The 14,346-nt window shown below is 55.2% G+C and overlaps 1 protein-coding gene across 1 annotated transcript in view; it reads right to left on the bottom strand.

The window, feature by feature from the left end:
• LOC142477690 (uncharacterized) overlaps positions 1-14,337 on the bottom strand; it is a 39,657-nt gene extending 25,320 nt beyond the window's left edge. Inside the window, exon 1 of the mRNA XM_075582357.1 lies at positions 13,455-14,337. Coding sequence (XP_075438472.1) covers positions 13,455-14,328 — 874 coding nt within the window. The 5' untranslated portion in view covers positions 14,329-14,337. The remainder of the gene's footprint in view (positions 1-13,454) is intronic.
• Between the last annotated feature and the right edge of the window lie 9 nt (positions 14,338-14,346).

The raw sequence follows: 14,346 nt of genomic DNA, 5'->3' as shown, positions 1-14,346 counted from the left end.
GCTCTCCCAGTATGTCCCAGTCACTCTTTCTGCTCTCCCAGTATGTCCCAGTAATTCTCTGCTCTCCCAGTATGTCCCAGTCACACTCTCTGTCTCCCAGTATGTCCCAGTCACTCTCTGCTCTCCCAGTATGTCCCAGTCACTCTCTCTGCTCTCCCAGTATGTCCCGGTCACTCTGCTCTCCCAGTATGCCCCAGTCACTCTCTCTGCTCTCCCAGTATGTCCCAGTCACTCTCTCTGCTCTCCCAGTATGTCCCGGTCACTCTCTCTGCTCTCCCAGTATGTCCCGGTCACTCTCTCTGCTCTCCCAGTATGTCCCGGTCACTCTCTCTGCTCTCCCAGTATGTCCCGGTCACTCTCTCTGCTCTCCCAGTATGTCCCGGTCACTCTCTCTGCTCTCCCAGTATGTCCCGGTCACTCTCTCTGCTCTCCCAGTATGTCCCGGTCACTCTCTCTGCTCTCCCAGTATGTCCCGGTCACTCTCTGCTCTCCCAGTATGTCCCGGTCACTCTCTCTGCTCTCCCAGTATGTCCCGGTCACTCTCTGCTCTCCCAGTATGTCCCAGTCACTCTCTCTGCTCTCCCAGTATGTCCCGGTCACTCTCTCTGCTCTCCCAGTATGTCCCAGTCACTCTCTCTGCTCTCCCAGTATGTCCCAGTCACTCTCTCTGCTCTCCCAGTATGTCCCAGTCACTCTCTCTGCTCTCCCAGTATGTCCCAGTCACTCTCTCTGCTCTCCCAGTATGTCCCGGTCACTCTCTCTGCTCTCCCAGTATGTCCCAGTCACTCTCTCTGCTCTCCCAGTATGTCCCAGTCACTCTCTCTGCTCTCCCAGTATGTCCCGGTCACTCTGCTCTCCCAGTATGTCCCAGTCACTCTCTGCTCTCCCAGTATGTCCCGGTCACTCTCTCTGCTCTCCCAGTATGTCCCAGTCACACTCTCTGCTCTCCCAGTATGTCCCAGTCACTCTCTCTGCTCTCCCAGTATGTCCCGGTCACTCTCTCTGCTCTCCCAGTATGTCCCAGTCACTCTCTCTGCTCTCCCAGTATGTCCCAGTCACTCTCTCTGCTCTCCCAGTATGTCCCAGTCCCTCTCTGCTCTCCCAGTATGTCCCAGTCACTCTCTCTGCTCTCCCAGTATGTCCCAGTCCCTCTCTGCTCTCCCAGTATGTCCCAGTCACTCTCTCTGCTCTCCCAGTATGTCCCAGTCACTCTCTCTGCTCTCCCAGTATGTCCCAGTCACTCTCTCTGCTCTCCCAGTATGTCCCAGTCACTCTCTCTGCTCTCCCAGTATGTCCCAGTCACTCTCTCTGCTCTCCCAGTATGTCCCGGTCACTCTGCTCTCCCAGTATGTCCCGGTCACTCTCTCTGCTCTCCCAGTATGTCCCGGTCACTCTCTCTGCTCTCCCAGTATGTCCCGGTCACTCTCTCTGCTCTCCCAGTATGTCCCGGTCACTCTCTCTGCTCTCCCAGTATGTCCCGGTCACTCTCTCTGCTCTCCCAGTATGTCCCGGTCACTCTCTCTGCTCTCCCAGTATGTCCCGGTCACTCTCTCTGCTCTCCCAGTATGTCCCGGTCACTCTCTGCTCTCCCAGTATGTCCCAGTCACTCTCTCTGCTCTCCCAGTATGTCCCAGTCACTCTCTCTGCTCTCCCAGTATGTCCCAGTCACTCTCTCTGCTCTCCCAGTATGTCCCAGTCACTCTCTCTGCTCTCCCAGTATGTCCCAGTCACTCTCTCTGCTCTCCCAGTATGTCCCAGTCACTCTCTCTGCTCTCCCAGTATGTCCCAGTCTCTCTCTCTGCTCTCCCAGTATGTCCCAGTCACTCTCTCTGCTCTCCCAGTATGTCCCAGTCACTCTCTCTGCTCTCCCAGTTTGTCCCAGTCACTCTCTCTGCTCTCCCAGTATGTCCCAGTCACTCTCTGCTCTCCCAGTATGTCCCAGTCACTCTCTCTGCTCTCCCAGTTTGTCCCAGTCACTCTCTCTGCTCTCCCAGTATGTCCCAGTCACTCTCTCTGCTCTCCCAGTATGTCCCAGTCTCTCTCTCTGCTCTCCCAGTATGTCCCAGTCACTCTCTCTGCTCTCCCAGTATGTCCCAGTCACTCTCTCTGCTCTCCCAGTTTGTCCCAGTCACTCTCTCTGCTCTCCCAGTATGTCCCAGTTACTCTCTCTGCTCTCCCAGTATGTCCCAGTCACTCTCTGCTCTCCCAGTATGTCCCAGTCACTCTCTGCTCTCCCAGTATGTCCCAGTCACTCTCTCTGCTCTCCCAGTATGTCCCAGTCACTCTCTCTGCTCTCCCAGTATGTCCCAGTCACTCTCTCTGCTCTCCCAGTATGTCCCAGTCACTCTCTCTGCTCTCCCAGTATGTCCCAGTCACTCTCTCTGCTCTCCCAGTATGTCCCAGTCACTCTCTCTGCTCTCCCAGTATGTCCCAGTCACACTCTCTGCTCTCCCAGTATGTCCCAGTCACTCTCTCTGCTCTCCCAGTATGTCCCAGTCACTCTCTCTGCTCTCCCAGTATGTCCCAGTCCCTCTCTGCTCTCCCAGTATGTCCCAGTCACTCTCTCTGCTCTCCCAGTATGTCCCAGTCACTCTCTCTGCTCTCCCAGTGTGTCCCAGTCACTCTCTCTGCTCTCCCAGTATGTCCCAGTCACTCTCTCTGCTCTCCCAGTATGTCCCAGTCACTCTCTCTGCTCTCCCAGTATGTCCAAGTCACTCTCTGCTCTCCCAGTATGTCCCAGTCACACTCTCTGCTCTCCCAGTATGTCCCAGTCACTCTCTCTCTGCTCTCCCAGTATGCCCCAGTCACTCTCTCTGCTCTCCCAGTATGTCCCAGTCACTCTCTCTGCTCTCCCAGTATGTCCCAGTCACTCTCTCTGCTCTCCCAGTATGTCCCAGTCACTCTCTCTGCTCTCCCAGTATGTCCCAGTCACTCTCTCTGCTCTCCCAGTATGTCCCAGTCACTCTCTCTGCTCTCCCAGTATGTCCCAGTCACTTTCTCTGCTCTCCCAGTCACTCTGTCTCCCAGTATGCCCCAGTCACTCTCTCTGCTCTCCCAGTATGTCCCAGTCACTCTCTGCTCTCCCAGTATATCCCAGTCACTCTCTCTGCTCTCCCAGTATGTCCCAGTCACTCTCTCTGCTCTCCCAGTATGCCCCAGTCACTCTCTCTGCTCTCCCAGTATGTCCCAGTCACTCTCTCTGCTCTCCCAGTATGTCCCAGTCACTCTCTGCTCTCCCAGTATGTCCCAGTCACTCTCTCTGCTCTCCCAGTATGTCCCAGTCACTCTCTCTGCTCTCCCAGTATGTCCCAGTCACTCTCTCTGCTCTCCCAGTATGTCCCAGTCACTCTCTCTGCTCTCCCAGTATGTCCCAGTCACTCTCTCTGCTCTCCCAGTATGTCCCAGTCACTCTCTCTGCTCTCCCAGTATGTCCCAGTCACTCTCTCTGCTCTCCCAGTATGTCCCAGTCACTCACTCTGCTCTCCCAGTCACTCTCTGCTCTCCCAGTATGCCCCAGTCACTCTCTCTGCTCTCCCAGTATGTCCCAGTCACTCTCTCTGCTCTCCCAGTCACTCTCTGCTCTCCCAGTATGCCCCAGTCACTCTCTCTGCTCCCCCAGTATGTCCCAGTCACTCACTCTGCTCTCCCAGTCACTCTCTGCTCTCCCAGTATGCCCCAGTCACTCTCTCTGCTCCCCCAGTATGTCCCAGTCACTCTCTCTGCTCTCCCAGTATGCCCCAGTCACTCTCTCTGCTCTCCCAGTATGTCCCAGTCACTCTCTCTGCTCTCCCAGTATGTCCCAGTCACTCTCTTTGCTCTCCCAGTATGTCCCAGTCACTCTCTGCTCTCCCAGTATGTCCTAGTCACTCTCTCTGCTCTCCCAGTATGTCCCAGTCACTTTCTCTGCTCTCCCAGTATGCCCCAGTCACTCTCTCTGCTCTCCCAGTATGTCCCAGTCACTCTCTCTGCTCTCCCAGTATGTCCCAGTCACTCTCTCTGCTCTCCCAGTATGTCCCGGTCACTCTCTCTGCTCTCCCAGTATGTCCCGGTCACTCTCTCTGCTCTCCCAGTATGTCCCAGTCACTCTCTCTGCTCTCCCAGTATGTCCCAGTCACTCTCTCTGCTCTCCCAGTATGTCCCAGTCACTCTTTCTGCTCTCCCAGTATGTCCCAGTAATTCTCTGCTCTCCCAGTATGTCCCAGTCACACTCTCTGTCTCCCAGTATGTCCCAGTCACTCTCTGCTCTCCCAGTATGCCCCAGTCACTCTCTCTGCTCTCCCAGTATGCCCCAGTCACTCTCTCTGCTCTCCCAGTATGTCCCAGTCACTCTCTGCTCTCCCAGTATGTCCCAGTAACTCTCTCTGCTCTCCCAGTATGTCCCAGTCACTCTCTCTGCTCTCCCAGTATGTCCCAGTCACTCTCTCTGCTCTCCCAGTATGTCCCAGTCACTCTCTCTGCTCTCCCAGTATGTCCCAGTCACTCTCTCTGCTCTCCCAGTATGTCCCAGTCACTCTCTCTGCTCTCCCAGTATGTCCCAGTCACTCTCTCTGCTCTCCCAGTATGTCCCGGTCACTCTCTCTGCTCTCCCAGTATGTCCCAGTCACTCTCTCTGCTCTCCCAGTATGTCCCAGTCACTCTCTCTGCTCTCCCAGTATGTCCCAGTCACTCTCTCTGCTCTCCCAGTATGTCCCAGTCACTCTCTCTGCTCTCCCAGTATGTCCCGGTCACTCTCTCTGCTCTCCCAGTATGTCCCAGTCACTCTCTCTGCTCTCCCAGTATGTCCCAGTCACTCTCTCTGCTCTCCCAGTATGTCCCGGTCACTCTGCTCTCCCAGTATGTCCCAGTCACTCTCTGCTCTCCCAGTATGTCCCGGTCACTCTCTCTGCTCTCCCAGTATGTCCCAGTCACACTCTCTGCTCTCCCAGTATGTCCCAGTCACTCTCTCTGCTCTCCCAGTATGTCCCGGTCACTCTCTCTGCTCTCCCAGTATGTCCCAGTCACTCTCTCTGCTCTCCCAGTATGTCCCAGTCACTCTCTCTGCTCTCCCAGTATGTCCCAGTCCCTCTCTGCTCTCCCAGTATGTCCCAGTCACTCTCTCTGCTCTCCCAGTATGTCCCAGTCCCTCTCTGCTCTCCCAGTATGTCCCAGTCACTCTCTCTGCTCTCCCAGTATGTCCCAGTCACTCTCTCTGCTCTCCCAGTATGTCCCAGTCACTCTCTCTGCTCTCCCAGTATGTCCCAGTCACTCTCTCTGCTCTCCCAGTATGTCCCAGTCACTCTCTCTGCTCTCCCAGTATGTCCCGGTCACTCTGCTCTCCCAGTATGTCCCGGTCACTCTCTCTGCTCTCCCAGTATGTCCCAGTCACTCTCTCTGCTCTCCCAGTATGTCCCGGTCACTCTCTCTGCTCTCCCAGTATGTCCCGGTCACTCTCTCTGCTCTCCCAGTATGTCCCGGTCACTCTCTCTGCTCTCCCAGTATGTCCCGGTCACTCTCTCTGCTCTCCCAGTATGTCCCGGTCACTCTCTCTGCTCTCCCAGTATGTCCCGGTCACTCTCTGCTCTCCCAGTATGTCCCAGTCACTCTCTCTGCTCTCCCAGTATGTCCCAGTCACTCTCTCTGCTCTCCCAGTATGTCCCAGTCACTCTCTCTGCTCTCCCAGTATGTCCCAGTCACTCTCTCTGCTCTCCCAGTATGTCCCAGTCACTCTCTCTGCTCTCCCAGTATGTCCCAGTCACTCTCTCTGCTCTCCCAGTATGTCCCAGTCTCTCTCTCTGCTCTCCCAGTATGTCCCAGTCACTCTCTCTGCTCTCCCAGTATGTCCCAGTCACTCTCTCTGCTCTCCCAGTTTGTCCCAGTCACTCTCTCTGCTCTCCCAGTATGTCCCAGTCACTCTCTGCTCTCCCAGTATGTCCCAGTCACTCTCTCTGCTCTCCCAGTTTGTCCCAGTCACTCTCTCTGCTCTCCCAGTATGTCCCAGTCACTCTCTCTGCTCTCCCAGTATGTCCCAGTCTCTCTCTCTGCTCTCCCAGTATGTCCCAGTCACTCTCTCTGCTCTCCCAGTATGTCCCAGTCACTCTCTCTGCTCTCCCAGTTTGTCCCAGTCACTCTCTCTGCTCTCCCAGTATGTCCCAGTTACTCTCTCTGCTCTCCCAGTATGTCCCAGTCACTCTCTGCTCTCCCAGTATGTCCCAGTCACTCTCTGCTCTCCCAGTATGTCCCAGTCACTCTCTCTGCTCTCCCAGTATGTCCCAGTCACTCTCTCTGCTCTCCCAGTATGTCCCAGTCACTCTCTCTGCTCTCCCAGTATGTCCCAGTCACTCTCTCTGCTCTCCCAGTATGTCCCAGTCACTCTCTCTGCTCTCCCAGTATGTCCCAGTCACTCTCTCTGCTCTCCCAGTATGTCCCAGTCACACTCTCTGCTCTCCCAGTATGTCCCAGTCACTCTCTCTGCTCTCCCAGTATGTCCCAGTCACTCTCTCTGCTCTCCCAGTATGTCCCAGTCCCTCTCTGCTCTCCCAGTATGTCCCAGTCACTCTCTCTGCTCTCCCAGTATGTCCCAGTCACTCTCTCTGCTCTCCCAGTGTGTCCCAGTCACTCTCTCTGCTCTCCCAGTATGTCCCAGTCACTCTCTCTGCTCTCCCAGTATGTCCCAGTCACTCTCTCTGCTCTCCCAGTATGTCCAAGTCACTCTCTGCTCTCCCAGTATGTCCCAGTCACACTCTCTGCTCTCCCAGTATGTCCCAGTCACTCTCTCTCTGCTCTCCCAGTATGCCCCAGTCACTCTCTCTGCTCTCCCAGTATGTCCCAGTCACTCTCTCTGCTCTCCCAGTATGTCCCAGTCACTCTCTCTGCTCTCCCAGTATGTCCCAGTCACTCTCTCTGCTCTCCCAGTATGTCCCAGTCACTCTCTCTGCTCTCCCAGTATGTCCCAGTCACTCTCTCTGCTCTCCCAGTATGTCCCAGTCACTTTCTCTGCTCTCCCAGTCACTCTGTCTCCCAGTATGCCCCAGTCACTCTCTCTGCTCTCCCAGTATGTCCCAGTCACTCTCTGCTCTCCCAGTATATCCCAGTCACTCTCTCTGCTCTCCCAGTATGTCCCAGTCACTCTCTCTGCTCTCCCAGTATGCCCCAGTCACTCTCTCTGCTCTCCCAGTATGTCCCAGTCACTCTCTCTGCTCTCCCAGTATGTCCCAGTCACTCTCTGCTCTCCCAGTATGTCCCAGTCACTCTCTCTGCTCTCCCAGTATGTCCCAGTCACTCTCTCTGCTCTCCCAGTATGTCCCAGTCACTCTCTCTGCTCTCCCAGTATGTCCCAGTCACTCTCTCTGCTCTCCCAGTATGTCCCAGTCACTCTCTCTGCTCTCCCAGTATGTCCCAGTCACTCTCTCTGCTCTCCCAGTATGTCCCAGTCACTCTCTCTGCTCTCCCAGTATGTCCCAGTCACTCACTCTGCTCTCCCAGTCACTCTCTGCTCTCCCAGTATGCCCCAGTCACTCTCTCTGCTCTCCCAGTATGTCCCAGTCACTCTCTCTGCTCTCCCAGTCACTCTCTGCTCTCCCAGTATGCCCCAGTCACTCTCTCTGCTCCCCCAGTATGTCCCAGTCACTCACTCTGCTCTCCCAGTCACTCTCTGCTCTCCCAGTATGCCCCAGTCACTCTCTCTGCTCCCCCAGTATGTCCCAGTCACTCTCTCTGCTCTCCCAGTATGCCCCAGTCACTCTCTCTGCTCTCCCAGTATGTCCCAGTCACTCTCTCTGCTCTCCCAGTATGTCCCAGTCACTCTCTTTGCTCTCCCAGTATGTCCCAGTCACTCTCTGCTCTCCCAGTATGTCCTAGTCACTCTCTCTGCTCTCCCAGTATGTCCCAGTCACTTTCTCTGCTCTCCCAGTATGCCCCAGTCACTCTCTCTGCTCTCCCAGTATGTCCCAGTCACTCTCTCTGCTCTCCCAGTATGTCCCAGTCACTCTCTCTGCTCTCCCAGTATGTCCCGGTCACTCTCTCTGCTCTCCCAGTATGTCCCGGTCACTCTCTCTGCTCTCCCAGTATGTCCCAGTCACTCTCTCTGCTCTCCCAGTATGTCCCAGTCACTCTCTCTGCTCTCCCAGTATGTCCCAGTCACTCTTTCTGCTCTCCCAGTATGTCCCAGTAATTCTCTGCTCTCCCAGTATGTCCCAGTCACACTCTCTGTCTCCCAGTATGTCCCAGTCACTCTCTGCTCTCCCAGTATGCCCCAGTCACTCTCTCTGCTCTCCCAGTATGCCCCAGTCACTCTCTCTGCTCTCCCAGTATGTCCCAGTCACTCTCTGCTCTCCCAGTATGTCCCAGTAACTCTCTCTGCTCTCCCAGTATGTCCCAGTCACTCTCTCTGCTCTCCCAGTATGTCCCAGTCACTCTCTCTGCTCTCCCAGTATGTCCCGGTCACTCTCTCTGCTCTCCCAGTATGTCCCGGTCACTCTCTCTGTCTCCCAGTATGTCCCGGTCACTCTCTCTGCTCTCCCAGTATGCCCCGGTCACTCTCTGCTCTCCCAGTATGTCCCGGTCACTCTCTCTGCTCTCCCAGTATGTCCCAGTGACTCTCTCTGCTCTCCCAGTATGTCCCAGTCTCTCTCTCTGCTCTCCCAGTATGTCCCAGTCACTCTCTCTGCTCTCCCAGTATGTCCCAGTCACTCTCTCTGCTCTCCCAGTTTGTCCCAGTCACTCTCTCTGCTCTCCCAGTATGTCCCAGTCACTCTCTGCTCTCCCAGTATGTCCCAGTCACTCTCTCTGCTCTCCCAGTATGTCCCAGTCACTCTCTCTGCTCTCCCAGTATGTCCCAGTCACTCTCTCTGCTCTCCCAGTATGTCCCAGTCACTCTCTCTGCTCTCCCAGTATGTCCCAGTCACTCTCTCTGCTCTCCCAGTATGTCCCAGTCACACTCTCTGCTCTCCCAGTATGTCCCAGTCACTCTCTCTGCTCTCCCAGTATGTCCCAGTCACTCTCTCTGCTCTCCCAGTATGTCCCAGTCCCTCTCTGCTCTCCCAGTATGTCCCAGTCACTCTCTCTGCTCTCCCAGTATGTCCCAGTCACTCTCTCTGCTCTCCCAGTGTGTCCCAGTCACTCTCTCTGCTCTCCCAGTATGTCCCAGTCACTCTCTCTGCTCTCCCAGTATGTCCCAGTCACTCTCTCTGCTCTCCCAGTATGTCCAAGTCACTCTCTGCTCTCCCAGTATGTCCCAGTCACACTCTCTGCTCTCCCAGTATGTCCCAGTCACTCTCTCTCTGCTCTCCCAGTATGCCCCAGTCACTCTCTCTGCTCTCCCAGTATGTCCCAGTCACTCTCTCTGCTCTCCCAGTATGTCCCAGTCACTCTCTCTGCTCTCCCAGTATGTCCCAGTCACTCTCTCTGCTCTCCCAGTATGTCCCAGTCACTCTCTCTGCTCTCCCAGTATGTCCCAGTCACTCTCTCTGCTCTCCCAGTATGTCCCAGTCACTTTCTCTGCTCTCCCAGTCACTCTGTCTCCCAGTATGCCCCAGTCACTCTCTCTGCTCTCCCAGTATGTCCCAGTCACTCTCTGCTCTCCCAGTATATCCCAGTCACTCTCTCTGCTCTCCCAGTATGTCCCAGTCACTCTCTCTGCTCTCCCAGTATGCCCCAGTCACTCTCTCTGCTCTCCCAGTATGTCCCAGTCACTCTCTCTGCTCTCCCAGTATGTCCCAGTCACTCTCTGCTCTCCCAGTATGTCCCAGTCACTCTCTCTGCTCTCCCAGTATGTCCCAGTCACTCTCTCTGCTCTCCCAGTATGTCCCAGTCACTCTCTCTGCTCTCCCAGTATGTCCCAGTCACTCTCTCTGCTCTCCCAGTATGTCCCAGTCACTCTCTCTGCTCTCCCAGTATGTCCCAGTCACTCTCTCTGCTCTCCCAGTATGTCCCAGTCACTCTCTCTGCTCTCCCAGTATGTCCCAGTCACTCACTCTGCTCTCCCAGTCACTCTCTGCTCTCCCAGTATGCCCCAGTCACTCTCTCTGCTCTCCCAGTATGTCCCAGTCACTCTCTCTGCTCTCCCAGTCACTCTCTGCTCTCCCAGTATGCCCCAGTCACTCTCTCTGCTCCCCCAGTATGTCCCAGTCACTCACTCTGCTCTCCCAGTCACTCTCTGCTCTCCCAGTATGCCCCAGTCACTCTCTCTGCTCCCCCAGTATGTCCCAGTCACTCTCTCTGCTCTCCCAGTATGCCCCAGTCACTCTCTCTGCTCTCCCAGTATGTCCCAGTCACTCTCTCTGCTCTCCCAGTATGTCCCAGTCACTCTCTTTGCTCTCCCAGTATGTCCCAGTCACTCTCTGCTCTCCCAGTATGTCCTAGTCACTCTCTCTGCTCTCCCAGTATGTCCCAGTCACTTTCTCTGCTCTCCCAGTATGCCCCAGTCACTCTCTCTGCTCTCCCAGTATGTCCCAGTCACTCTCTCTGCTCTCCCAGTATGTCCCAGTCACTCTCTCTGCTCTCCCAGTATGTCCCGGTCACTCTCTCTGCTCTCCCAGTATGTCCCGGTCACTCTCTCTGCTCTCCCAGTATGTCCCAGTCACTCTCTCTGCTCTCCCAGTATGTCCCAGTCACTCTCTCTGCTCTCCCAGTATGTCCCAGTCACTCTTTCTGCTCTCCCCAGTATGTCCCAGTAATTCGCTGCTCTCCCAGTATGTCCCAGTCACACTCTCTGTCTCCCAGTATGTCCCAGTCACTCTCTGCTCTCCCAGTATGCCCCAGTCACTCTCTCTGCTCTCCCAGTATGCCCCAGTCACTCTCTCTGCTCTCCCAGTATGTCCCAGTCACTCTCTGCTCTCCCAGTATGTCCCAGTAACTCTCTCTGCTCTCCCAGTATGTCCCAGTCACTCTCTCTGCTCTCCCAGTATGTCCCAGTCACTCTCTCTGCTCTCCCAGTATGTCCCGGTCACTCTCTCTGCTCTCCCAGTATGTCCCGGTCACTCTCTCTGTCTCCCAGTATGTCCCGGTCACTCTCTCTGCTCTCCCAGTATGCCCCGGTCACTCTCTGCTCTCCCAGTATGTCCCGGTCACTCTCTCTGCTCTCCCAGTATGTCCCAGTCACTCTCTCTGCTCTCCCAGTATGTCCCAGTCACTCTCTCTGCTCTCCCAGTATGTCCCAGTCACTCTCTCTGCTCTCGAGTATGTCCCAGTCACTCTCTGCTCTCCCAGTATGTCCCAGTCACTCTCTCTGCTCTCCCAGTATGTCCCAGTCACTCTCTCTGCTCTCCCAGTATGTCCCAGTCACTCTCTGCTCTCCCAGTATGTCCCAGTAACTCTCTCTGCTCTCCCAGTATGTCCCAGTCACTCTCTCTGCTCTCCCAGTATGTCCCAGTCACTCTCTCTGCTCTCCCAGTATGTCCCGGTCACTCTCTCTGCTCTCCCAGTATGTCCCGGTCACTCTCTCTGTCTCCCAGTATGTCCCGGTCACTCTCTCTGCTCTCCCAGTATGCCCCGGTCACTCTCTGCTCTCCCAGTATGTCCCGGTCACTCTCTCTGCTCTCCCAGTATGTCCCAGTCACTCTCTCTGCTCTCCCAGTATGTCCCAGTCACTCTCTCTGCTCTCCCAGTATGTCCCAGTCACTCTCTCTGCTCTCGAGTATGTCCCAGTCACTCTCTGCTCTCCCAGTATGTCCCGGTCACTCTCTCTGCTCTCCCAGTATGTCCCAGTCACTCTCTCTGCTCTCCCAGTATGTCCCAGTCACTCTCTCTGCTCTCCCAGTATGTCCCAGTCACTCTCTCTGCTCTCCCAGTATGTCCCAGTCACTCTCTCTGCTCTCCCAGTATGTCCCAGTCACTCTCTCTGCTCTCCCAGTATGTCCCAGTCACTCTGCTCTCCCAGTATGTCCCGGTCACTCTCTCTGCTCTCCCAGTATGTCCCGGTCACACTCTCTGCTCTCCCAGTATGTCCCGGTCACTCTCTCTGCTCTCCCAGTATGTCCCGGTCACTCTCTCTGCTCTCCCAGTATGTCCCGGTCACTCTCTCTGCTCTCCCAGTATGTCCCGGTCACTCTCTCTGCTCTCCCAGTATGTCCCGGTCACTCTCTCTGCTCTCCCAGTATGTCCCGGTCACTCTCTCTGCTCTCCCAGTATGTCCCGGTCACTCTCTCTGCTCTCCCAGTATGTCCCGGTCACTCTCTGCTCTCCCAGTATGTCCCAGTCACTCTCTCTGCTCTCCCAGTATGTCCCAGTCACTCTCTCTGCTCTCCCAGTATGTCCCAGTCACTCTCTCTGCTCTCCCAGTATGTCCCAGTCACTCTCTCTGATCTCCCAATATGTCCCAGTCACTCTCTCTGCTCTCCCAGTATGTCCCAGTCACTCTCTCTGCTCTCCCAGTATGTCCCAGTCACTCTCTCTGCTCTCCCAGTATGTCCCAGTCACTCTCTCTGCTCTCCCAGTATGTCCCAGTCACTCTCTCTGCTCTCCCAGTATGTCCCAGTCTCTCTCTCTGCTCTCCCAGTATGTCCCAGTCACTCTCTCTGCTCTCCCAGTATGTCCCAGTCACTCTCTCTGCTCTCCCAGTTTGTCCCAGTCACTCTCTCTGCTCTCCCAGTATGTCCCAGTCACTCTCTGCTCTCCCAGTATGTCCCAGTCACTCTCTCTGCTCTCCCAGTATGTCCCAGTCACTCTCTCTGCTCTACCAGTATGTCCCAGTCACTCTCTCTGCTCTCCCAGTATGTCCCAGTCACTCTCTCTGCTCTCCCAGTATGTCCCAGTCACTCTCTCTGCTCTCCCAGTATGTCCCAGTCACTCTCTCTGCTCTCCCAGTATGTCCCAGTCACTCTCTCTGCTCTCCCAGTATGTCCCAGTCACTCTCTCTGCTCTCCCAGTATGTCCCAGTCACTCTCTCTGCTCTACCAGTATGTCCCAGTCACTCTCTCTGCTCTCCCAGTATGTCCCAGTCACTCTCTCTGCTCTCCCAGTATGTCCCAGTCACTCTCTCTGCTCTCCCAGTATGTCCCAGTCACTCTCTCTGCTCTCCCAGTATGTCCCAGTCACTCTCTCTGCTCTCCCAGTATGTCCCAGTCACTCTCTCTGCTCTCCCAGTATGTCCCAGTCACTCTCTCTGCTCTCCCAGTATGTCCCAGTCACTCTCTCTGCTCTCCCAGTATGCCCCAGTCACTCTCTCTGCTCTCCCAGTATGCCCCAGTCACTCTCTCTGCTCTCCCAGTATGTCCCAGTCACTCTCTCTGCTCTCCCAGTATGTCCCAGTCACTCTCTCTGCTCTCCCAGTATGCCCCAGTCACTCTCTCTGCTCTCCCAGTATGTCCCGGTCACTCTCTCTGCTCTCCCAGTATGCCCCAGTCACTCTCTCTGCTCTCCCAGTATGCCCCAGTCACTCTCTCTGGTCTCCCAGTATGTCCCAGTCACTTTCTCTGCTCTCCCAGTATGTCCCAGTCACTCTCTCTGCTCTCCCAGTATGTCCCAGTTAGGGTTCTCACTCTCTTGCCAGTCACTAATGATGGTGATCTCCTCCGTGTCGTCCTGTTGGTTCTGATTCTCCGGGACTTCTCCGCGTGACCGTTCAGCTGACATATGATGTAATGCTTTATCTGTGACGTGTGGCGGCCCAGGCCAGCTGTGATGTAATGCTCTGTCTTCATCATTTGATTGGCCAGGAGAGCTGTGATGTAATGCTCTGTCTTCGTCATTTGATTGGCCAGGAGAGCTGTGATGTAATGCTCTGTCTTCGTCATTTGATTGGCCAGGAGAGCTGTGATGTAATGCTCTGTCTTCGCCATTTGATTGGTCTGGAGAGCTGTGATGTAATGCTCTGTCTTCGCCATTTGATTGGCCAGGAGAGCTGTGATGTAATGCTCTGTCTTCGCCATTTGATTGGCCAGGAGAGCTGTGATGTAATGCTCTGTCTTCGCCATTTGATTGGCCAGGAGAGCTGTGATGTAATGCTCTGTCTTCGCCATTTGATTGGCCAGGAGAGCTGTGATGTAATGCTCTGTCTTCGCCATTTGATTGGCCAGGAGAGCTGTGATGTAATGCTCTGTCTTCGCCATTTGATTGGTCTGGAGAGCTGTGATGTAATGCTCTGTCTTCATCATTTGATTGGCCAGGAGAGCTGTGATGTAATGTTCTGTCTTTGCCATTTGATTGGCCAGGAGAGCTGTGATGTAATGCCCTGTCTTCGCCATTTGATTGGCCAGGAGAGCTGTGATGTAATGCCCAGGCTGCATCATCCGACATGCCAGCTGTCATATGATTTAATGTGATGACATCATCCTGTGACCCGTCAGCTGACCATGCTCTGGCCTGACCATATGACTGGTCAGCAGTAGCGAGGGGGCACAGCGGTACGTTCATCTGCAGGAGGGGGCCCAC

Source organism: Ascaphus truei, unplaced genomic scaffold (genome assembly GCF_040206685.1).
Source record: "Ascaphus truei isolate aAscTru1 unplaced genomic scaffold, aAscTru1.hap1 HAP1_SCAFFOLD_2268, whole genome shotgun sequence".
Taxonomy (NCBI): Eukaryota; Metazoa; Chordata; class Amphibia; order Anura; family Ascaphidae; genus Ascaphus; species Ascaphus truei.
This window is presented reverse-complemented; position numbering and strand designations above follow the sequence as displayed.